The 25631-nt window shown below is 31.3% G+C and overlaps 1 protein-coding gene across 1 annotated transcript in view; it reads left to right on the top strand.

Annotated features, from left to right (window-relative positions):
• LOC118203410 (alpha-2-macroglobulin-like) overlaps positions 1-25631 on the top strand; it is a 173550-nt gene that overhangs the window by 16606 nt on the left and 131313 nt on the right. Inside the window, exons 2-7 of the mRNA XM_085825517.1 lie at positions 1679-1839; positions 8167-8361; positions 13442-13497; positions 16364-16436; positions 19571-19684; positions 24299-24383. Of these exons, the coding sequence (XP_085681643.1) occupies positions 1679-1839; positions 8167-8361; positions 13442-13497; positions 16364-16436; positions 19571-19684; positions 24299-24383 (684 nt within the window). The remainder of the gene's footprint in view (positions 1-1678; positions 1840-8166; positions 8362-13441; positions 13498-16363; positions 16437-19570; positions 19685-24298; positions 24384-25631) is intronic.

The raw sequence follows: 25631 nt of genomic DNA, 5'->3' as shown, positions 1-25631 counted from the left end.
AATATGTTGATGGTGGTTTTACATAAATTCTGTTTCTTTGCAGTAACAAACTGCGGTAGGTTCTACGTCATGGTAATTGGTGAACCAGTTGCTCAAAGTTTACTTCTATTTAAAACAAAGTTAAGTTTTAGTGTTTATTGCTGGGAAGTGATGTTACAACTGCGAAACATATTATTTAAATTACAAAAGAGGAGGAAGAAAAATAGCTAAAAATATATGCCTACATTAGATTTTCCTAGCTTTCAGGCCGATATCAACACTCAAGTTTATTCTGCTTTTGCGGAAATGAGTGAGCTCTTATAGATGAATCCAAACAAGGTATATACACATTATACATTATTTATTTAATTACTGGTACACTTTTCTCATTAACCATTAAAAATGTTGGTTTGTTTTTCACCAACTAACTAAACTGGTTAACTACTACTGCAGTTCCTAATCAACATCCCTCGATTCGATTATCTGAATATGGCAAGGCACACACGAGAGCTATCTGCCTAAGGGATGGGATGCGTTCGTGGAGGACTTTCCAAAAGAAACTAGCTTGGATTCACGTTATACATGAGTAAAATCACTAAACCCAATCCATGCAGTCAGGCAGTTTAATTGGATTCGACCCCGTAACGATGTATCAGTATTCAGCGATCACTCGACCCCTCATGGTGTTGCCAGCTGTTAGCCTATCAGTGACGTAATGTTCGTTTTTGACTGTAAAAATGAATTTATTTAATAAATTGCTTCAAAAACTATAAATTATGAAATTTCATGTAAACTTTCATAGTTATAATTTTTTTAAAAAAATTGATTGCTCATGCATCCTGTTTTGTCGCGTTATATTGCGTTATTTCTTAAAATTATTTCACAACATGCACCTTCAATGTGTATACATTTGTCGGGATTAAGGCATTCCTTTCAATATACTGCTATGGAGGGATGATCAGATATTGTTGCTTAAGGACCCAGTATTCCGAAACACTATCTATTCAAAGTCAATCAATAGCATGCTTATTTTATTGTGATATCACGTCTCAGGTACCTGTTTTGCTTTTTAGCCTTTTTTTAATCAAATAAAGTTCAGGTGTAGCTACAATCTGATAGGAACAGATTCCCAATGTCGAAGTAAATGACAAGGAATATTTCATTTAGTTCAACACGTGAAATGATAGTTATTAATATTAATATTATGCTGTTTTATTGCTTGACAAATTTTTTAAAAAACTTACGAAAAATCTTTTAAATTATTTATATTTATGAAGCAATTTTTTATAAGAACTTGGAATTTTGGAAGCTTTTGTAAAAGCTTGGAAACATCATACTCAAAAACGTTTGGTGTTATGTCAATACTATTGTACTAAACTAAAATTACTCAAAATCACCATCAAATTGACATTATTCTTATAAAATATCCATATGGATTTCGAGGGGGTTAGACACAAGTTTCAGAATCGACTGAAATTGCCTATAAAACCAACTTCAAAATAAAATCATTTATTACATTTTAACTTTGATCCTTAGCTTCTTATTGCTATGGCTCCTCATCTACTGAGCGCGTTGATAATACTTATATCCAATTTTTCTACTGCCTTGCTTCGCACGCAAATCAATAAATCAGAATATGAAAAATAATTTAATAAATTTGTTAATATTAAAATGATACTTTTCTACTGTATATTACTAGGGGCTTCATTCTGACATCTCCAAAGGTACTAGATGCTGGCACCACGGAATACTTCACGCTTTCGGTATTCGATGTACCACCTGGTGAAGAAATCACAATCCATTTGCTGCGAATTAATGACAACAGCGTATTGGCTGAAAGCAAAGTGAATGTTCTACCCAGTAAGTACATAGATAACTGTTAACGCAGTCTTTTGTAAATACAATAAGTAAATTAACATTAATTAGTTCCCTGAAATGTCTAAGAACACTGAAGATGAAAAGTTATATAAATTCATAACTTTTAAAATTGAATTATAAATTCTTTGATCTGAAGTAAAATGTTTGTGTTTTTTATATTTAAAATGTTAATTTGAAACTTTACAGAATAATTATGAGAATTTACAGGCAAATAAATTCTTCAAATTAATATTAAGTTCAGAAATATATAATTTTATATTTTTGAATTATCTGTGTTAGAAAATGTCATTTAAAATAAGACTAAATTTCCTTGAAACATTACCATATGTAAAACAATGTATGTAAAAGTACCTCTTTCGTTCAATAAATTAAATGAATGTCTGGATGTAAGGTCACTAGGTATCTAACGATGCAGTTACGTAAAGCAAAATCTCAACAATCAAGCCACCATGATAATAGTAACCTAGAATAAAATTTTGAAACTTCATCTAGAAAATGAGTTTTTCTGCATTATAGTTTAATCAGACACAATTTAAAACCAAAAATGGCATTGAAATTTGCTTCTGAGTTCAAAATCTTCGGTGCAAGAGCTCTGGTAAAAAAAGGAATGATAAACCAGGGAAAAAAGTTACAGAAATGTGAAGATTTTTACCTGCATTACGAACGCTCTACATGGTCGCCGTCACAGGTGATCAAATGTTGCATGAGGGACTTGGTGGACATCACTAATGTATGTAACTGCAGTCTACAGAACCGAAGAACAATTGGCTCTGAATGACTTTTTCAAATCAAGTACTCGGATTGGATGTTCACGTTCAGGATTTCAAATAGCCTCCCAGAAATCCACTGATTGTAGTATGTAGATGCTAACCACAGAAATTCAATCTTACATTTCCTCAGTGTTATGAAAACCTTTCACTGAAAGCGTCACTTTTTCCTCTTTCAAAGAGAAGCAAGAGCTGTGAATGAAAATGCTTATGATTCCACACTAAAATTTAAATTTTTTCTCGAAAGCAAGTCTGCTCTAAAACGGTTAAAACATACAATAAAATTTCTTGATCGATTTCAAGTAAATTTTAAATAAATGCATAGTTTTTATTTTTCCGTATTTTTTCAGTTGTTAGCCATCAAAATTCATTTTGTTTTTTCATTCTTGATAGAATAAACGTTAAAATATAAGAAGTAATTTTTTCTATTGAAAACATATTCTAACATCTACAATACTTGTTTATCAACAACATTTTTCACTTTGTTATCCGGGGTATATATATCTACAAATTTTTCGAATTTCCTACTCAAGCTTCCTACATATATTTGACCGTGAGAAAAGCAGGAGTCTTTGAGGTTGATGCCGCATTTTTTTAAAGTTTGTACTTGCGCTTTGTTAATTGGAAAACTATAGGCTAATTGGATTCAAAATTGCAGTCTTTTAAATTAAAATGGCAGTTCAGTAAATATCAGTGGTACTTTGGGGATAAATACTGTGTGTCCTTTGTCCTTTCCAGTCATAATTTCGGCTTCAATGAATCAAGTACTCGGTTTGGATGTTCACGTTCAGGATTTCAAATAGCCTTTCAGAAATCCACTGATTGTAATATGTAGATGCTAACCACAGAAATTCAATCTTGCATTTCCTCAGTGTTATGAAAACCTTCCACTGAAAGCGTCACTTTTTACCCTTTCAAAGAGAAGCAAGAGCTGTGAATGAAAATGCTTGTGAATCCACACAAAAATTTAAATTTTTAGTTTAATTTAAATTCAATAGCTGTTTGACGACCATCCTTGTTCCATTACATAGTTTTGGTGAGTTGAGATTTCTGAGTAGTGTCATCGGAGATCCAATTTTCAGTCGAAGGCAGTGTAATGGCACTCCTGGTACTTGCAAAGAGTTTAAAAATTCGGTAGGTAAGTTAACACTTTCTTCAACGCTAACCATCGTGTCAATCGATCAATCTGTGATTGGCTGAACGCACCAAGCGCGCGAAACATCTCTGCCCTCCCCACGCCTTCTGAAATTAAAGATCTACTCAACAAACTAAAATTAAGAAAAGCACCAGGAATTGATGGAATTTCTAATACTGCTCTGAGAAACCTGGCACAAACATGATAATAAAACTCTCCTCAATATTCAACGCTTGTTTGTTCAACTCATACTTTCCGGTTGCCTCGAAAAGAGCGAAAATCATCATGATTCCCAAGCCTGGAAAAGATCATTGTAAACCCGAGGGATATAGACCTGTTAGTCCCCTACCAGGTTTCGGGAAATTATTTGAGCGAATCATCCTTGCAAGAATGAAGACTTATTTTCACCTATTTCGTCCAGAGCAATTTGGATTCGGACTACAACTCTCAAGTGTGAAACAATTCATCAGGATAACAGAATTTGCTGGGGCGACTCTGCATTATAAACTTCAAGCCGCACTCCTTATGTTAGATGTGTAAAAAGCATTTGACCGCGTCTGGCATGAGAGGCTCATATCCAAACTAATTCATCTAAATTTCAGTAGGGAACTTATTCTACTGCTGCAATCGTTCCTGACCATCCGAACGTTCCAAGTCTCCATCAGAAATTCTATCTCCAAAGCAACACCCATACATGCTGGTGACCACAAGGAAGTACGGTCGGACCAATACTCTACCTATTCTATGTTGCGGACTCTTCCGTACATAGAAGACTCTTCCGTACCAATGATTTAAAATTTCAACACCCACGTGACAATGGTCACGCCCCTTACCACACCCTCAGCGCTCCTTCAACCACGGCAGCAGTCAGTCAAAAAATGCTATAGCCAGGCGTCGAACAACACTACTTCAGAGAGCCGGATCACGTCATGCAAGTTCGCATGATAATTCCGGTATATCAGCGGAACTAGGAACTACGCCCCATCCATACAAAAAAGGATTCGAATGGTACACTGGCCCACAACAATCGAGAGTGTTCTGTAATGTTCCACAATGATGTGGGATGTTCCTGAACATTCCAGACTATTCCCGTACATTCTAGAATGATCCAGGATATTCTGGAATGTTATGGAATGCTCTCGAATGTTCTGGACTGTTCTAGAAATTTCTAGAGTGTGAAATTTCGAGCCCTAATATCTTCAAAAGCACGCCCTTCAGGTAAAAACGGGAACCATCTTCATGAATGGGGCATAGAGGGCTACCATACCATATAACTCCTCTTTTCTGAGTTTTAGTGGCACATTGTACACTTACTTTTATAATATATATTGTTTGTTGCCCTAAAATATATTACTCAATTTTAAAAATTTTTTAAGGGATAAATTTATAAAAGTGGCTCTTCAAATGAAATTGTGATCTGCTACTTGATGAAGAGCTGCAGCTTTTCATGTATATCGATAGATAGATACAGATACAGATGTGAATTTAACAATCAATATAAGAAGTACATTATAATTAGTGTTATTATTATTACTATTAATATTTGAATCAATAGCGATCTCCAAAACCCAGTTTGACACAGTTAAGTCCAAATAATAAAAAATATTTTTAATATGTAATGCAGTAGTCTCAAACTCAGATTGCACACGGGCCAAATGCGCGATTTCACAATCTGAAAGTAGCTGACGTGCGGCAATAAAATTAAAAAATACTATTTTGTGTGTGCATTTTTTTTAAAAACAAAATATTTATTAACTAAATTAAGAAAAATCGCTACATATTTGTCAAAGCTTATATATATATAAAAAATGAAGCAAGCAAAATATTCGAATTTATGCCTATTTTCGGCGTGAAATCTGAAGGTTGATATCTGCAAAAAAACATTTTTAGTCGCACTTTGTAATTCAAGTGCATTGACACCTATATATTAAAATTTTCAGACTGACATTAATTCAAATACTTGTAATATATTGAAGTAACCACTAAATAACTCATTGAAACATATTACGAAAACTTTCCTTGTGGGATAAAATTTGAGAACAAAGAGCAACCTATTATTTTTGTTTTGTTTAATAAATTTTGCTTTGATGCATACAGAAAAAATAATAAATGGATTATAAATAAAATAATAATGTATGATTAATTCGATTGCATAACACATGTGTAGATGATGGATGTAGAACGGTAGATATGCATTAAATAGATGAGATAGATGATAGATACATAAATAGATGAGTTGGATGCAGATGTTACGTACAGATTTCAAATGTTGCTTAGACCGACATAAAAATTTTGAAATTGATTCCTCTTACAAAGATTTTCACTTACAAATCTGCGGGAGTTTTTTCTGTTTCAAAGTAGAGTTTTCCAAACTGCATTACACTTTTACAGCATTTTGTGGAAAATTTAAAAAGCATGAAGTTGAATCTTTTGTGACACTCCTCCGAACACTACATTTACAGCATTTTAGCACTTTTCCACCTAAACAGAACCTCTTATTGAAAATATTCAGGTTTATATAGAGTGTATTTTAATACTATCCTACCGAACCCAGTCTTAAATGCCAAGTAATATCCCAGCAACGTGCGATCAAGCATTTCCTTGGTTGGGGGAGGGGAACATTGTTTCTGGAATTTTTTTTTTTTATTTATTTCTCATAGTTCCTCCCAAACATATTTTTAGAAAGTCTGAATGATCGTTTCGTTCCTTGTCTGTTCATGGCATGGGAATGTTGACACTGGAGGTCTTCTCAGAACGTCCTTCGTCCATCTCTAATATGTTACCGTTCTTAAGCGCGTCTATCACTGAAATACCAAAATATGGCTAAATGATTTACTTCCGTAGGGTTACATTAGTATTTTAATTGCTTTATTATGCCATTTTACCTAAGACTAACATGAATTCATTCGCATCTTTATTTTACCTTCACAGAGCCGACTTGCCACGACAAGATATGTTAAGCTTCTCCGCACGCTGTGATCAAATACTGAAGGTCATGATTCCAAACAGTAGACTCCCATATGTAAATGCAAATCTTCATTAGCCCCAACACAGGATAGTCACGTCTAACATAGAGAAAGAGATATATAGCAGTTTTAGAAATTTTCAATCAAATCTTGTATATGTAAGCGCTGTCTGAAGGGGAAATTTTATTCACCTGAAAATAAGAGTACACTGACTGTTACATAGAATAATCATATTTATCATATTATTCATATTAATCATATTTAGTAGTTTCGGTTTTGAAATATATCCAGCTCGGATATTTAATGACACTATCTTTTTAAATTCATTAAACAGGCTTTTTTTTTCATCTGAAAATAGACTCTACATCACATTCTTGTTTTATTTGATAAACATGGAAAGACTGCTTTCGGTCAGTATAGTATTTAAAATGAGAATTGACAAAAAGGGAAACAAACTAACTCTATCTCCATAGATTTTGGAAACTCTGGATCACGTATCCTCAAATCTCTAAACCTTTTCGCCTTAAAATTGCATAGAATAAGATTCTATAAGAGTATATCGTTCAAAAATGTATCGATCGGACGCTCTATGCAAATTTTATTATGTCGGTGAGTATGATATTTCAATTGTTGGATCTTTTGAACAATGGAAAATTTGTAAATAAACTGCACTCCATTGTACTGAAAGAAAGCTATTACTTCTACGGTTTATAATAATTATATGAAATTCCAAGCTGAACGTGACATCTTTTCAGCCTTCTTTGACATTTCTACTTTGGCATTCTTTTCTCATCTTTAGATGATAATTGTGGAGTCCAGTGAATGAACTTCTGTCTGTTCTTTTTTAAAATATGCAACGTTTTAATTATATTTTAAACACGCATTCTCACAAACGTATGTAATCGATTTATTTAAATGATAATACACTCACTACTTTGCGAAAAAGGAAGTAGCTCAATATATAAGGTTTCAAGAGGACGGGAGATTTAAATCATAAGTTTTTTAACTAATATGACTGCCAAAATTTTCTAAATTTTATTACAAAGCATATTTTTACAAAGAATTACTTTTCATTGCTGCTGGTGTTCTAAATGAGATTTGTAAATATTTGTTACTTATAAATATTTTATTAAAACATCAATAAATTAATTGGTTTAATAAGGAAGTATTAGGAAAGCTTGCTATAGTGAAGTTTAAAAACATATTAGATGATTCTCTGAATGATTTTCTTTGAGTATGCTGCAAAGAAATATTAAATTATTAAACGTATCTTGCTATTTAAGTATTTAAAACGGTTTTGGAATTAAACTGGGAGAATTTTATATTTTAAATTGAATTCGAAATTAATTTCTGAGGATTAAGTAAAGTTTGGAATGAGTAAAACAGTAAAAAAGAATAATTGTACTGAAATAAAAAATGAAATAACCTTAATTTTTTTCAGATCATAATATGTGGGTGGAGATGTTTATACCACCGTTAAAAGATGTTAAGCGTGCGAAATTACACATTTTTGGCACGTTTAGTGGTTTGTCCTCCACCTATAAAATAGATGAGAAACAAGAAGTGAGCATACGTTCCAGGTCTGATCTAACATTGATTCAGACAGATAAACCGCTGTACAAACCTGGACAGACAGGTAAGAAACAATTTCAGATCATTTTCCAAGTAAATTTTTAACATACAGATTTTACGATAATATTATCCCACGATGTTGTTCCAATATTCTAAATATACAAATATTGAAAATTTTGCTATATATTTAATTTTCTACATAATATAACATTTGTGTCCTTTAAAGAATCGTTAGCTCTTTTAGAAACTGAGTACAATAACAAAATAGGTGGTCCTATAACCGCATAGCAAAATGTAATTAAATATATGAAAGTCTGATCTTCGTTGTCTTAGCATAAGCGCCCTATAAGTAATGGAGAAAAAAGCTTATTTTGGTTTTAGAGGACCAAGAATTTTAAACATTTTAATGAATTGAGGATTACAATACCAAACTCATTATCTTCCGGCTCGTACAGCGCTTCATGAGGGATCTTCAGACAATGCGTCTAACTCTTATCGAGTATGTTGTTTCCAAAAAGGGCAATGTAATGATGTGCAAGTTTGTATAAATACCTTTGCTTCATTCCACGGCATTAGAAAAAATCGGATTAAAAAAATAAGGGAAGCTTTAGTTGTTCACGGAAAAGCGTCGAAAAACCTCTTTAAAAATAGAGTATTAAAGTCAGTAGAGTTAAACATTTCAAAATTGCACGACTTGTAGAAAACGAGCAATCGAACAATCTACAGAGCCTGTTGGCCTATTTTTCAGGCGATTTTCGTTATATTTACAGAAATATTTTATTTAGAAATATTATTTAAATATTATTATAAATATTTTACCTAAAGTTTTGTGTTTTAAGTGTTCTGTTTGATAACCCTTTTTCTTCGTTATCTTTCTACATCATAATTTCAAAGACAATAGAGCCTTTTGTAATATCGGAAGAGGTATTTTATCCCATTCATCTTTAACAGCTTTGCAAAGTCCAAGGGGGCTTGTAAGTCGAAGTTTGTACAATCCGCTTCCAAAAGCGCAAAAATCCATGAATGATATATCAAATATTTAGTAGAGATATGAGTGAAGAGCAGGAGCCTGATGCCTATTTCTTGTTCCATTTTTTTCCAGGAATTAATAGTGGATTTTGACGTGTGCCTTCTTGCCTTGGCTTGATGCAATTCTACTTATTGATGGCACTGTGTGTAAAGAGAAGGGGTTTCATATTTGAAAATTAGGTATCAGAATATGTTCCCGATAATATGTGGAATTGATCTTAACATTTTTCTCCATTCTCTTTATTTTTAATTTGCACTTCTAAGGAAAATCTTTGAACCGTGTTTTAAGATTTTTTCTCATCTTTGATGATAATTGTTAAGTCCAGTGAATGAACTTCTGTCTGTATACTGGAATAGCAGGAAACTACGCAGGAGAAGGGTTCACGTTCCCTTTATTAACTCTTTAAAATTTACAATGCGTCGAGTCGACGCTAACAAACTTCGGCTCTACTTGAGCGGTAACTGAAAGTCAGATAATTGAAACTAAAAGTTTAACTATTAACAAGTGATAAAACTAGCCTACAGGGCTCAGCGAGATCCCGTAACTTCAACCTCCTTCTAAGCTAGTGGCAGCAATGCAATTAAGCCACTTTAACCAGCAATAAGCAAACGTACCTACGGCAGAGACGGCGGCTAGAGCCTAACTCTGTCTTCCTCCTACCGAAACTCGGCTTTTAACTACTTCCTTCAAAATAGAAAATTTGCATTCGTTCACGCGCGCTAGAGCATTTAACTATTCTGACACTGACAATTAGGGAAAAGAAAAAGAAGGCTTATACGAAAGTTTCAAATAAAACTTTAAATTACTAGTTAAAATTAATATAAATCCCTATAATGGATCTCTTTTTATTGCAAACATTTAAATACATCCAATATTCATCTATTATGACAACACTTTTCTGTCTTTATCCAGATAAATGTTTCTTATAAAAAATTCCACAGCGCTTTCCGCGCTCGGCGATGTATCGCAGAGACAGACAATGCACATTATAGTTTTTTGCCTTTTTTAAAATTCAAATCAGTATTAACTACTTTTTTTACAGTTGACAGTGAACATTTTAATGATTTTGCTATTGTCCTTTGAATTGGCGGAATTTCGTGTAACGTTAAAGATCTTACCTTTACAGAATTCGAAACATTTCTTTTTTTCGAAGCCTTACTTTAACTTTTTTTTCTTTCTTGTTGACAATATTACCTATGGTAGCTTTAGGTACCCAAACCCCGTGGCTTTCGCGGTGTTTTGTAATACCTGGATACGAATAATTTTATTCGAAAAGAGCACAGACATAGCTTCCATCCACTGTTTCTTTAAAACCGCCATTTAACATGTAAACAAAACTGTCAAATAAAAAATGATAAATTATACTTTCAAAAATATAGCTGCAGTTAAAAAACATATTTCTAAGCAGACGTATTTTTTATAGTAAATCAAAATCGTCTAAAAAATGTAAGAGCAGCTTCGTTAGTCTCGTATGATAAATGCTTAAAAGAATATTTTTAAATTAAATGTCGGATTCTTGCTACCCAAGAAAGAATTCTTATAGTCTTTGTGATACATTAGAAACATTGAATTGATACTCTTTCCAAAAAATCTGAAAAGCTTGCTGAATGACAAGAAAAGGCAAGACATATTTAAAACCGCAAGACTAAATGATGGAAAAAGAGCTTCAGTTGAGGAAGAGCCAATTATGACAATAAAGAAGATTTGGGCTCTTAAGATTAACAGAAGAAACTGAGAAAAAAAATTTAGTCCCCTAAAAGAATTGAAAATTCGTTTTTCTCTTTGCTTGTATATATATTAGATTGCTTATAACGTAATACATATTTCATGAAAGTAGCACTGAAAGTTCATTACGAATTTTTGTATGATTTTAATATTAGCATTTTCTTTATCATTGAAGTTACACAAAGTAAAAAGTAATTTCTCTCTAAATTCCTGTCAGGGGTTATAAATGTTTGACCCTCTCGAGTCTTCATATCTGAATATAGGAAATGGAGGACGATGACACTCATAAGGATCTAATTGCAGTAGGGAGAGATTTCCGAAAATTATCAGAAAATTCCTAATCAGATTCTGTTACTGAGAAATTTTCTTTAACTATATTAGGGCTGAATAAAACCTAAATAAATTTCATTTAGTAGTACTTTTTAGATATTTAGTTTTTATGATGGAATTATTTCTAGATTTAAGTAGAACAGAAAGATGCCAATGTAAAATTTAAAATTAGCCAAAAATAGGTTTTCCTTTGCCTAGATTTTTAACAATAATTTATTGATTTCAAAGGCAATCAGATAGCTCATCTTCTTCAGAGGCAAAAAATGAAGCTGTCTAATAAAACTCTGAAGATTTTCAATAATAATCAGACATCGGAATCTCCTACTCAGAAATTAAAAAAATTCCCGAAACTTTATCGATAAAGTTTTAATCAAAATCTACGCTAATAATGCTTTTTTATCTAATTTCAAATATTTGTAATTTATTTGGAGCTAGTATGTTAACCACCCACTAGTTTCCAACAGAAGGTTTTCGCCTTATACACGAAAACTGACGATAATTTGGTAACAATTTAACAAATATTTAATAAATTTTTGCTTATACAGCATGTACCAGAATAAAATCATCAAAGGTTGAAAATGCATTTTATGATCAAAGATAAACAAAAATATGCTATCAACAAAGGACGATAAACACGTAATTTACAAATAACGAGAACAATGACAAGTGGATTCAAGACAAATGACAAAAGGGAAGTTACCTGATCCTTGCAAAGAATATCGAAAAACGGAACTCACCAAAAGATTCCCAGATAAAGGGCTTCCTTTAGACTAAATAGGTTGTTTGAATACACGAGGATCACCTGCCTATGAGAAGGGATGCCTCCGTGAAGGACATTAAAAGAAAACTAGCTAATAAATAATATAATTATCTATATTCATCAGCTATATAATTATCTATATTCATCCCACTAGAGGTAAAAACCATGCAGCCAGCCCGTTTCGCTGCGTTCACATCCAGGTCGAACTAGCAGTATACAGCGTCCTAACCATTCGGGTATTGGTGGGTGCAAGTATGTTTCCTCTTTATAGGTATTTTAGTAACTTTCTGTAAATATAATGTAAAAGCGAGAGCAAGTCCTTTTAAAAATCGGTTACAAATCCCTCTCTTGGCTTGCGTATACAGTCCACATGCACTTCGTTTTAAGAGATTAAAAAACTAGTTTAAGAATAGAATAAAACTGAGGATATGGATCATAATTTCTCAGTATTTAGCATTATAGGGTGCTGAGTTATCAGCACTGTGTGTTCTTCAATGAGTATTGAGTCGACTTCGATGGTATCGAGTTCGAGGGACATTTTTAATCGATGGATTATGTTATCGTAAATTACCAAACTTCATGAGCTTCATTACTGTGAGAATAGATTATAGTCAGACTGTTGCTAGCTTTATAGCTCGCGATCATTGTGAGCTTTCTAAGATTAAATTGTTGAAAGAATTTACATGCAAAGCTCAATTTTCCGATTCATCTGTATTTCTATGTGTTCCTTACAAGCATTTGACAGGACCAATATATTATTAAACAGATCTATGTATATAAGTGTTGTATTATCAATACATGTTCAGTAATTTCAAAGTTCATGTAAATGGTTTAATTTTATATTAAGTAAATGTATTTATATACGTATGGAGATAGATAATTTAAAAATTCCATTGTTGGTCAATAAAGGACTAAACCTGAAATGAGTATTAGCGTGTTTGTCTAAGAAAGATACAATATGCACTCTGTATTAATCTTTATCTAAAAGCAGTAAAACAATCGTCCCAGATGTAGATTTTACTTTTGTAACTGCAATTTGAAATAATTCAGTCAAGCATTTATTGCTCAATACTATTAAATCCATTCAGATTAAGTGCGTAATACAATTTTTAATAAACAAATATAAGCTCTTAAAATTATCTTAAAGGTACATAAAACTGCCTGTCGTGAATACCATTTTCCATTAATTATGATAACATAATTTAATTATTTTTGTTCCTTATACTTACTTTTTATATGCCATGCAATTTTAACTTCCTTTTTTTTTTTTTGAGAAATTTCCCTTTGCTTTTGCTTTAGTGAGATTTCGTGTTCTGCCTATGGACAGTGAACTCAAGCCCCTGGGTAAAGATGCGGTATGTTTAAATTTTTTAATCCCTATGAATAATTTTATGTCATTTCCAATACTTATTTCATACAAACTGTTTCGCCTTTGTTATCTTACAAAGAAGCTTGATATTAACTTCCATAATATAGGACCAGCTCTTATAGCCTATTAATGGCGTCAGAAAACAAGTAAATCAATGTAATGCAACAATTGCAAAAAGTTGAAATATTTCTGAAAAGAAAAAGTAATGTGATTTTGCTAGTAATAACACTTCAATGTTCTGAAAGAGAATGAGTTATATTAGCAGTTTCGCGCAGCGATTTAACATGATCCATTTTAAAACTCCAAATAGTAAATATGAGGCAGTTTCAATAAAACGTTAAAGCAGAATTAAAATCGTATCTTTATTTCTAATTTCTTAGATAAAAGAATTTCTCTCAATCGAGAAAGATTTTAATATTTATAAAGATTTGGTAATGACGTACTATTAACACGCTGTAAGCATACATAAATCATTTATCAAGCATAATGCTTTCGTTTACATATTCCATATACATTGAATAATATACGTTAAAAAATATTCCTTTGTTCATCCTATGCATAAGGAGAGTGTTCTAATTTCTATCCTATGATTTTCAAAGTGATATTTTGGCATATTTTAAGCAAAAAATTATTGGATGAAACAGATAAAAGCCTAGCCTCAGTTGAGATAGCATGGCTTTATCAGAAGATTCTCCAAGAAGCGCATTTGTATTCGCAAGCTTAATTATATTAGTTACTGTACAGCAATAATTTTCAAGAAATAAAAATAATTAATTATCAGTCTATTATGTTTGGTATTAATAAAGAGAAAGTTATTGATTCAGAAAACTAACGTACGAGTCTTTGAACATATTTCTTAGAAAACAATTTGTTACTAGGCTTCGCAGCATTAATTTCAGAAAACCTGCCAAAAGATACTACCATTCTAGTGTTTACATATGTACAAGATTTAAATCGCGTAAATAACAACCACAAAGTTACATGACCTTCAACAGCGTTCGTGTCTGCTTAACTAGTCACCGCACGTACATGGGATTAACTATGTGACTAAAATACAGAGCTCGATGCTGGGATGAAAGAGTTGTACACTCTAAATAAGCAAGCATAAGCTGCAGTTGGAAATGCGTTGTTTTTGTTAGTGGATGCTTCTGGTTAGATAATTTGCATCTTCATTTTTTACTTATTACGTGCTCCTCCCTTAGGTACTAAGCGGAAAGGAAGGGATGCTCGTCGAGGTCTTTTTAAGGGAAACTGGCTCGTATCCACATTACACATGGGGAAAACCACGAAAATGCCAATGTAACTAAACTCGCAACAAATTTATTGCAAACATCAGAATATAATTTATCCTAGAAATGAAATTTTTCAGTCCTTGAATCGTGCGTATCTTAAAATTTCAAAATTAGAACATTTGAATCTTCTTTTATTTCATTTTTAATCGTTCTAAGCTTTCTAATTCTAACCTAAAATTCAATTAAATGGTTTTACTAAAATCTTTGGAAAGATTACGTTTAGTGTCGTCCAACAAAAAACTTAATTAAAGTAATAACGCCAAGTTTGAAATTTCAATGTCTCAAAAATTCATCAAAGGCAGCTCATAACTGTTTTAAATGCTCCATTCTTAAGTTTCTACATAGAATTAAGCATTCGGGTTTCATCGGCTTATTTCTTGAAATAATCTTCTCCAGTGTACACTAGCTTTAATTTGAAAGATTCTGTAATGAGGATTTTGTAATTTTTGTCAAGTTTTACTGACAAAATAATCCCACGATTCAAGCGTTTTAAATAAGGACTTTATTTATTAAAGCTCCTTTGTATCTTTCATGGAAAAGATAATAAATTAGGTTCATTAGAAATTAATGTATTACAAAGTTCATAAATATTTCATTGAACTTTCAACAAATGCAGTCTTAATTTTTTATCATTAAACACATATTTCAAATTATTTAATTAAAAAATTTTAATATTAAATCAAATTTATTTTCTCTTCTTATGTGTAGTAGTCTTGTATGAACAATTCAAAAAGTTCAGGATCTAGAATTCTCGGGAGATTTCGATATCTTTTAAGATTCGAATTCGAACAAAATCCAAATTCGTCCCGTTTCTAAATTCTCTGGAGCTTACGCACTTTCTTCCCTGCATTTAAATTCATCGCTAATAATCAAGCTTCACATCTAAATGATATGTTCAATGTCACTAAAATTAAAAAACAATCCAGTAAATAATTCACATCCCTAAAAGTATTGTTTATTTGTCAATGAACGTTCGAAGGCTTTGGTTTATTTATTAAGGCAAATCAGAGGGCTATCTGCCTAAGAGGAGGGATGTCTTCGAGGCGGACTTTCTGACTCGTATACACGTTACACATGGAGAAAAACACAAAAACGTCTATGCAGAAAATCTCAATAAATTTTCCAGTTTAACAATTAGTTTGTCCTTCCATTTGGAAGACAGTGATATGATACTGTCATCTTATTTATTGATGCTGGAGAAATTAATAGAACTCTCATTATAATACTTTTGAGTCAAGAAATAGCTCAAATGGTTAAGAAAGCATTAACATAATTTAATAAAATCTAGAGAATAGTCTACATCAATTACTTTTACTACTTTAGTACATAGGACAATATATTTTTCGAAACAAGTATGTACAACATAAAATTAAAATTCTGGAATCTAGTAACACAGCTTACCACATTCCTTTCCTCTGGATCAAACAAGATGAAATTCCTAAAATATTATTTAGGAATGATTTTGCATTTATTAAAGCTAATTAAGTAGTTGCAAAACAAATGAATTCGATCTTTTTTTGAAAAATGTCTTAAACAGTGTGTTCACGGTATTTCTTACAGACAGGAGATATTTGGGTTGAAGATTCCAATGGTATCAGAGTATCCCAATGGAAAAACCTCACGTTCGAAAGAGGTAAGAAATTTTTGCTATTAATTTTTCAATAATTTTAATGAAGTTTAAAATTTTTTATTGACAATAAATACTTCATACTATCAATTACAACTATTTTAAAAGGTTCTAAAATTTACGAAATGCTGACAAATTTTCATAACACAGTCATATAAGATGAAATCAGAACGTAACGTTTTAAAGGCAGCGTATTTCTTCCACAGATGAAAAATCTGTGAACAGATTTTCAAGTAATTGTATATTATAACTATAAACTACATCTCTTTTACTTGATACAAATTAACGAAGTCTTAACGATTAATTATATCAGACTCTTTGTCACTAATCTGTAATAACTACGTTTCAAGGTTTTTGATGCTACTTAAACTGAATTAAGCTTTGCGTATGAAAATATGTCGCAAATATAATTAGGAAAATCTGAAATGTTTTTAGGCAAAACAGAGTTATAAAATGCATATTTTATATTAATTTAAAATTCTGCGTTCAAACTTAAAAAGCCTGTAAATTCTTCTGTAGTCAGATTATGCACTCATCTGTATTATATACTCATAATATATTATCAAATTATATACTCATAATACATCATCACATTATGTACTCATCTCAGTATGTAATCTCATAATACTCATCAGATTATGTATTCATCTCATCTATCAGATTATGTACTTTATGTAATCTGTAGTCAGATTCTCTGTAATATTATGTTATACAAGATTTTAAAAATACAGAGTATTAAATGTATTCAATCCAAGGTATTAATTACAGCACGTAAATATTAAAATTCTTTTAAGAATAGAAGAATTTACGTTATTTTAGAAAATACAATTGAAAGAGATATAATTGTTTTTGTAATTCATGAAGTCTATGAACAGTAGGATGACAGTTATTTATTTTAAACAAAAAAATTCCTGTGTAAATAAAAATTGATATTTATTTTTTGTTGCTGTTTTTTCAAAGAATTTTATTATTATTTATTAGCTGAGAGAATATTTTACAATTAATTTCACTTTTAATTCTACTAGAAAAAATTCTGTGTTTAACAGGAAAAAAAGCAAAAGTGAATAAAATATATTTTACGTTCGTAAATTGTATAATTGAGAGATAATAATTAAATAGATATAATTAAGAGATAATAATTAAATAAGAAATTATGTTTATCTAGCTAACAGAAAGAGCGTAGATCAATATTACAATAAAAGCAACACAATTCAATAAAATAAAAGTATAATTATGTAACAATGCGCTCTAGTGTAGAATTGGGTACCCCTTTGATTAGTAACAATTTTCTTAAATTTTAGCGATGAAACCCCATTTCTGGTTACCATGATAGTTTTAACTTTGTTTTAGCTTCCTTATTTTTTTAAGTGAAAATAGATCGATGTGTACATGGACACCGAGTTTGTGCAATTCTTTGACTTCTTATTTTGGTTTTGTGTAGCGGCTATCTTTAAATTGTGCCTTCTTGGCACCGATCTTGGCATCAAAAAAGAATCACCGAAAAAATAAGGGCCATCCAATTGTAAACTTTTACCTAACCAATGTAACAAAACTTTGAAAGCACTTTGATCCTTTTTAAGGAGCATTAATTTTTTAAGGAGAATATTTGAACAGAGCCACGTTTCTGAACTATATCTGGATGATTATAAAAGCAAGTTAATAAATAATTCGAAAGTTAGTGCAATAAAAATTAAAATAGAAATGCAAAGCCATTAAAAAGTTTTAAAGTATTAATAAAAAAGCTATAAAAATTAAGCTTAATTTTTTATTTTAATACTTTAGTTAATCATCAAGATGTAGTATGATCCAACGTGAGCCTAAACAAATTACATTGCATAAATTTAAACAGTGTAATATAAGAATTCTCGAAATTAAGAAAACAGTTAGTCAAATTAAAAGCAATTACTAAACCTAAGAATGGAAAAACTGCTTAATTACTCTTGTGATCAAGAGTAATTAAAGTATGATGTCAAAAATTAAAGAAACGAAACTAAGTTATTTTATTTGGTAACTACCTAAATGTAAAGTAAATAAGAATCTTTTAAGACAACTTTTGTCAAAATAAAAAATTTTTAGATTGAGGGAAAGCCTAACGTAGAAAATATTTCAAAATGCGATAGAGCTAAAATTAAGAAAATGGATGAATTAAATGCGATAGTAAAAAGAAAATTTAACCATGTAATAAACTTCTTCCTTAATCTATTGGCCTTTGCTCCACGATATTGGAAAGGAAACTGAAGTGAGGTGTTAAATCGAGTTGGTTGAATAGTAGCATGATAGTTTGATAAAATGGTAAATAAAAATTCAAGAACTGAATTGATTAATACAGAAGTCACCTGAAAAAGTGAAAAATAAATTATATTTCAAGACTTAAATAATTAAAAAAAATAACATAAAAGTATATGCAAAAAAAAAAAGCTTTCAGATTTTATATTACTTCCAAAGAGACCTTTTTTTAATTAAAAAACGTTTTGTGCGTTACATTTACTTATTAAATATCATGTTCTTCACATTTAAATCCCATAAAATTCAATTCCATAGCAATATCACGAAATATTTAAGAACAACATATCTTCAGAATTTCCGATAGACAATCTCGGGAGATAAAAATGTTTTTTTTTCGTAGTCGCCATTGGTCGCTTTGAGTTTGTAAATCAAAAATTGGTTAAAATTTTACAAAATATTAAATAGGTAATAAAACAAATTCGAAATTCAAAATTCAGGCTTCCAGGTGCTCATTCGGTGGAGGATTAAGTTATCCAAACTTTCATGCCTCTAGGTAACGTTTTTTCACTATGCGAGAAACGTACATATATTCGTTCAGATTCTTCATTATTTAATTTAAATAATAATTATTGGCTTCTCGTCGTAGATAAACAATGAAAATTACCCTAAAGGAAAAAGGATATTTTTTTTCAGTTTCAGCAAAATATTTATTTCTACGCCAGTTTTTGCAAAACACTTTTACGCCGTAGAGAAATTAGTTTAAATTACAACTAATATTTTACGATTACAGCAATATTAACAAATAAGCCTTTGATGTAATACATTGAAATAATTTAAATTTGACTTACATACTGTGAACAAATCTGAATGAACAAAATTTCTAACAAATGTTTTATTCTGTGTATTGATCTTAGTTATGATGCAGTTGAAACTACCTCTTTCTGAAGAGCCTACATTAGGAACTTGGAGCATAAAATCCTTGATCAACAATGTGATAAGCGTGCAGAATTTTAAAATAGAAAAATATGGTAATATTGATTTTTATATTTCATTTTATGCTTAGTTTTTGTTGCATGGCCCACTAGATGGAATATATTTACAGTAGGCTGAGTACTAGTTTTTAATAAAGTCTGCGCGTTAGATTCCCTTACTACTAGATGCTTCGCTACATGTGTGTTGTCTTTTTTTTTTTTAATATCATTTGGTTGATATGCTACATCTTGGATGATGTTCTTGGTGATGTGATCGTCCAACGAATTTCCAACGAATTAAATTAGCAGCCGAGCGTATTTCTATACCAGTTATACAAACGTATATAAAATTGATATGCATGTAAAGAGAGATAATGCGAGATGAGCTAAGAATATATAGTTTGATATTTCACATGAAATAATAAAAACTTAGCTTTCTAGAACTTAAAATGCATATTTTTAGAGGAATAAAAAACTTTCTGTTTCAAATTTAAGAAACATTTCTTAAAAATCTCTGGTAAAAAGCATTTTTCAATTTTATTACTGAATTTGAGTCATTTTTAAAATTATTTAACTTTTTTAACATCAAATTATTTGCTATTAGTTTCACTAGGCAAACACTTTAGAGCCACTAATAAGTCAAATTCCGCATCTTAATAAAACAGCAAGTTCTTATCATTTCAGCTATATAAGATCCTTTATTTACCTTTCAAATTAGCAATCTTAAAAAGTTATTTAAATTTTTGCATTTCAAATTTAAAAATAAAAAGCTTTTCTATAATATTGCTATACATTGTGCTTTATGATATGATATTTAGAAGAGGATGATTCTAACCCGAAACTGGAAATGTATTCAATTCCAGTGAAAGTTATAGTTGTTTTATGGTACAATCTTTTCCTCCAATGCAGTAATAAAAGTGATCGCTGTCTCTAGTTCACTTTTAGCATTGCTACTATGTATGAGATGATTAAAGTGATCAATACATTTTAGGCCATGATTGTCTAAAAGTAGTTAATTAGTAATTCTGGAATCATTTATTAATAATAAAAACGTGATTAATATCTAGACTGCAATTATTTTCTTTTCATTTTGTTCTTGTTCTGGATAACAGTATTTGAATTCTAAATAATAGTATCATCAGTTTTTACTCAACAGCTGCATACTCTTATACTGTGCTGTGCTTAATTCTGAAAAATAATATATTTAAGAAAGTTTCCAGTATTATGATGATTGTTGATTATAAAGATAGAGAATTGTAATTGAATTTTGTGCAAAGTTGTGTAAACTTGGCTAGGAAATGTGAGTAGACTAGCGTATGGCGAAACATGTTAGCCACATTTATATGGCGGAAGCATTTTAAAAAACGCAAACTACGTGCACTAAGACGAATGCATTTATCAACGTTTTTGAAAGAGCCGCCCTGTTGGCATCGTGGTAAGGGAGTTGGCTGCCATAACCTTGGCCCTGAATTCGAATCCTGGAGAAGGCATTGGTATTAGTAAGCATAAATGTTTAAAACACGTTGAGCCAGAAGTCTTCTCGAGAAGTTTGTTAGAGGAAAAGAGAGATGCGAGATGCGCGTTCTTCATCAAAACTTCATTGGAGATTCCTCTTCTCGCGAGTTTAATTTGGACGGCCCCTGTGGTGCACTCCATTCTCAGCGAAAGTTAAATGACCGGTGGCTTTTGCCCTCCCTGACGAATGCATGACGCTTTAAGTGTCCGGCCATTTGAAACTAAAATGACATCTGGGAAAGACTATAACATCGAGAAAACAAGAAGCTTGAAAAATTAAAGTTCTTCATGTTTCACTGTTCTCAGGCATTTCTCGAAGGAGTGAAGTAAGATTCTGTGTTCTTAATTCAAGTCATTGACGAAACCTGGACCAGACACTGTAATTCGAACCAAAGCGGGAGTCCAGCGTAAGGAAGCATAGAGATTCGTGCTACACAAAATATTTCGTTTCTCTGGTCATTTGTTTCTTCTTTGTTCCCTATTTTTCTCGTTTTTTTTTAATTTGTGGAATACAACAGCAGCATTCGAATACAGTCTAATAAATTGAAAGTTGATAATATTATGCTAATATTCTGCAAGGAGCAAAATATATAACTCTTTTATGAGAAAGATAATATCTCTATCAAGATAATGTTAGATTGCATTTGACGTGATAGGCTACGGAAGCTTTGAAGAAAATTGATATCCTGCCCTTAGAATTCCCTTTGCATAACTCCATACAGGTCACATCTTAGCCTGTTCTAAAATTTAAGAAAAATTTGACGTAAAGAAAATTTCTGCCAACTTTTTCTTAAAGGGTCCAGGAACCAAAAGCTGTCACATGCACTACTTTATACCATATTTTAGAAAATGCCCTATGACTTACGTTTGAGAAGCTAGTATACCTCTGGAAATTTATACAGAATGTGGAGAAAGCTACTTTGTTAACGAAACTTGCACTAAAACCCCATGATGACTCGGACTCGTTACTGTGTAGTCTTCGTTGACCAGCTTTCAAAACTAGCCTAGTATTTTAATCGTAATGTCACAAATCTTAGAATAATTTTAATCGTACCTTGCTGTATTCAACAAATAATGCATCTAAAGATTTATATATATTTAAAAATGAAAAACGTTAAAAAATGTATTTTTGATAATTTTATCGAGGTGAAAATAACGCTGTAAACTGGCATTAAAGTAGTATAAACTGTAATGCAATTAGCATAAAAAAGCACTGTAGTAGCTTTCAAACATTTTCATTTCACAGTTTGATTTTTCCTATTTTTAACGAAGCAAAATGCCCAATATTTTTTTAATAAATATGATGACTTATAGGAAAATTACCTATAACTGATAGTTTTTCTTAGGCAAATCAAGATCTTTCTCAGTTTTTTTAAGCCTACGGAAGTTTCTTTCACCTTTCATAGTAACTTACAACATTAAAAAGTCTGCAAAATTGTATCAGAAATTTCATTATTTTCTTCTGTTAAAGCAACTTCAATTTCAAACTGGACTGAACTAAACTGGATTCGTCATTTATTTACATTAAGCGCTTAATAGGAAGATAATTCCTCATGACTTTTATAAAATTTAACCTTCTAAGTGAGTTTTTGTCCGGAATTATTGAAATTTCATATTGTTTAAAATTAGGTACTCTTGATGAAATTTGAGCAACATTTAAATCATTTCAATGTTTAATGGTTACAAACGATACTATCGCGGCAAAACCAGCCAACGGAAGCAACTCCGAAAAAACAGTGTAACAGTAAAACATCGTCGTACAAAGCATCGTGGTAACAGTAAAACATCGTGTAATAGTAAAACATCGTCGTACAAAACAACAGTGAAACATCGTCGTACAGAACAAAAGTAAAACATCGTGGAAAAAAAGAAGGAAGAAGGGAATACCGCAATTTTTAAAATATCGTAGTGTAAAATAAATTAGTAGAAAATAAGACAGTGTAAAATTCAATTTTAAAAGTCGTTGTAAAAATATCGTGGGGGGAAAACTCTACAAATTATACCATGCTGATAACATAAATGTCTTTTCTGACTTTAAAAGATTTAAATGCGTGTTTTCTGAATGATTTACGACCGCAAGAATGAATGATAAAGGCACTCTATTTCATATTTTTGAATTAACTAACTGATTTTTAATGGAGAAGCAAAAAGGAAATTTGAGCTTTCAAAACCTAAAAACGAGTAGAAATTAATTGTATGTAAGGCAAAGTTAATAGAATTTTAAATTTACGCAGTTAATTGTTATATGTTATTGTTTAATTAATTTCTTTTCTAAAGCTGTATTAGACTTTTATAAAAAGTATTTATATTAACAAAGATAAAGATATTAAGCTTAACAAAGATATTAGTCTTTTTATAAAAAGTATGTTTAAAAAAAAAAGATTACAAAAAAGAAGATAGTAACTGCATGAGGTTATCTTTATTAAATAGTTCAATTAATTACAAAACTGTAAAATTATTTCCATTCACCTTATTAATATTATAGTCTTTAATTTATTAAGCTTAATTTTATTTATCTTTCGCAATTTATTAATCTTCGTAAAGTGTTATTAACATCTTTATGTGCAAAACTGTTAAACCTGAAAACACATGTCTGCGATGTTATCATCGTGCAAAGATTTGTAGGTACTTTATTTTTTACTTTACTGCTGCATTTAATACGACGATGTTTTAAAATTGCGAAGTTTTCGCATCCTTTTATTTTCTGTTACGATGTTTTGTACCATGTTTTAGAAATGCGAGGTTTTTCCTTGACTTTTTTCCTCAAATGCTTTGTTTGTCCACGTTTTCCCCTTGCGTTGTCTTTTGTGCGACGTCTTCGTCCACGATGTTTTATCCACGATGTTAAGCACATAGCTTAATAATACATATTTCAGTTCTATCACCGAAATAGATTATCCAACAGAGCTGAATTTCATAGAATTTAATAAATGTGATAAATAGCTTGTATTAATTTTTTTATTTAGAAATGTCGATGGTAATTACAGAAAATTTACCGTTCTTGTTCTAATTAATTTAATGTTCTAGTTTCAAATTTTGCACATGGAGAAATTAATACTTATTATCTGATTTAATTACATGTTTTTGTTCAAAAACAATATTTTGTTAAAACTTTAGTGTAAAAATATTATCCCTTTTTTAAATTTTATTTTTCAGTTTTACCAAAATTCGAAGTCAAAATAAATTCCCCATGGTATATAATGGACAACGCAGAGATGTTTTCCACGGAATTCTGTGCATGGTAAATGCTTTCAAAAAGAATAAAAAATAAATAAATATATTCTCTGAGAAACTGTAAATTTTTTTGTCAAGTATTTGTTGCTAACTTATGCTGTCATTTTTGCTGATATATATGTGTTATGTTTTTTACAATAACAATTTGTAATTTACTTTTGTAATTTACTTTGTATTTGTAATTTACTTTCATTTTTGCTGATATATGTGTGTTATGTTTTTTACAATAACAATTTGCTTGAAGATACTGTAAATATGAAGCATTACTTTTAAGGACCGCATTCATGCTGCTAGTATCGTAATATCTATAAGAAAATAAATTGAGCTTACAATTAATGCATGAAGGATGTAATAAGACAGAAAGCAAGAGTTTTTTTCCAATAAAAATTACGGTTATTGAAATCAACAATTAACATGATATACTAACAATTTAAAATAAACTCATGTCCATAAATTAAGGATAATTTGGAGTCACGCGGAAATCGAACTCTAAAATAAATATATCACCTATAAAATCACTACACACATCTTCAAGAATCATATGAAATTTTCAGGAAGTAACCAGATGACACCGATGGTACGTCACAATGACGAGAGTGTAAGAGTATAAGGAATACAGGAAAAGAAGTATAATTGTTCGCAGGCGCTTTATAAGCATTTCAGTGCAATAACCGAATAGTTATGACACAAAGGACGCATTTGGATGATTTTTTACGTGGTAGAATTATCGGCCATCTGGGAATGGGGGCGTACCCAACTGGAAGTATCAGACGAACTTGGAATTGCCCAGAGTGTCATCTCCAGGCTTTAGCAACGATTCCAAGATGATGGTAATGTGAATAGACGTTACAGCACAGGTCGCCCCAGAGTTACAACGCCGAATGAAGATCGGTATTTGGTAGTTACTGCCAAAAGAAACAGGCGGAGCACAGCCTCAGACCTGTCTCTTCAGCTCTCTTAAGCCACTGGTACGACAATTTCAAGGCACACCGTGTACAGACGCTTAGGACAGATTGGTCTATATGCTCGTAAACCTGTCAGATGCGTTCCACTTACTGCAACTCACTGTCGCCTGCGGTTAGCTTGGAGTAGAGAGCATGCATTGTGGACAGTGGGCTTGTGTGATGTTTTCCGACGAGTCCAGGTTTAGCTTGCAGTCTGATTCTCATATGGAGAGCTCCAGGTACCCGTTACCACCAAGAAAACATCATTGAACGACACCGTTACGGTGGTGCAGGAGTGCTCGTTTGGGGTG

The sequence above is a fragment of the Stegodyphus dumicola genome, chromosome 10 (assembly GCF_044657685.1).
Source record: "Stegodyphus dumicola isolate Sdum_Otavi_A_Nest chromosome 10, ASM4465768v1".
In the NCBI taxonomy this organism is placed as follows: Eukaryota; Metazoa; Arthropoda; class Arachnida; order Araneae; family Eresidae; genus Stegodyphus; species Stegodyphus dumicola.
This window is presented reverse-complemented; position numbering and strand designations above follow the sequence as displayed.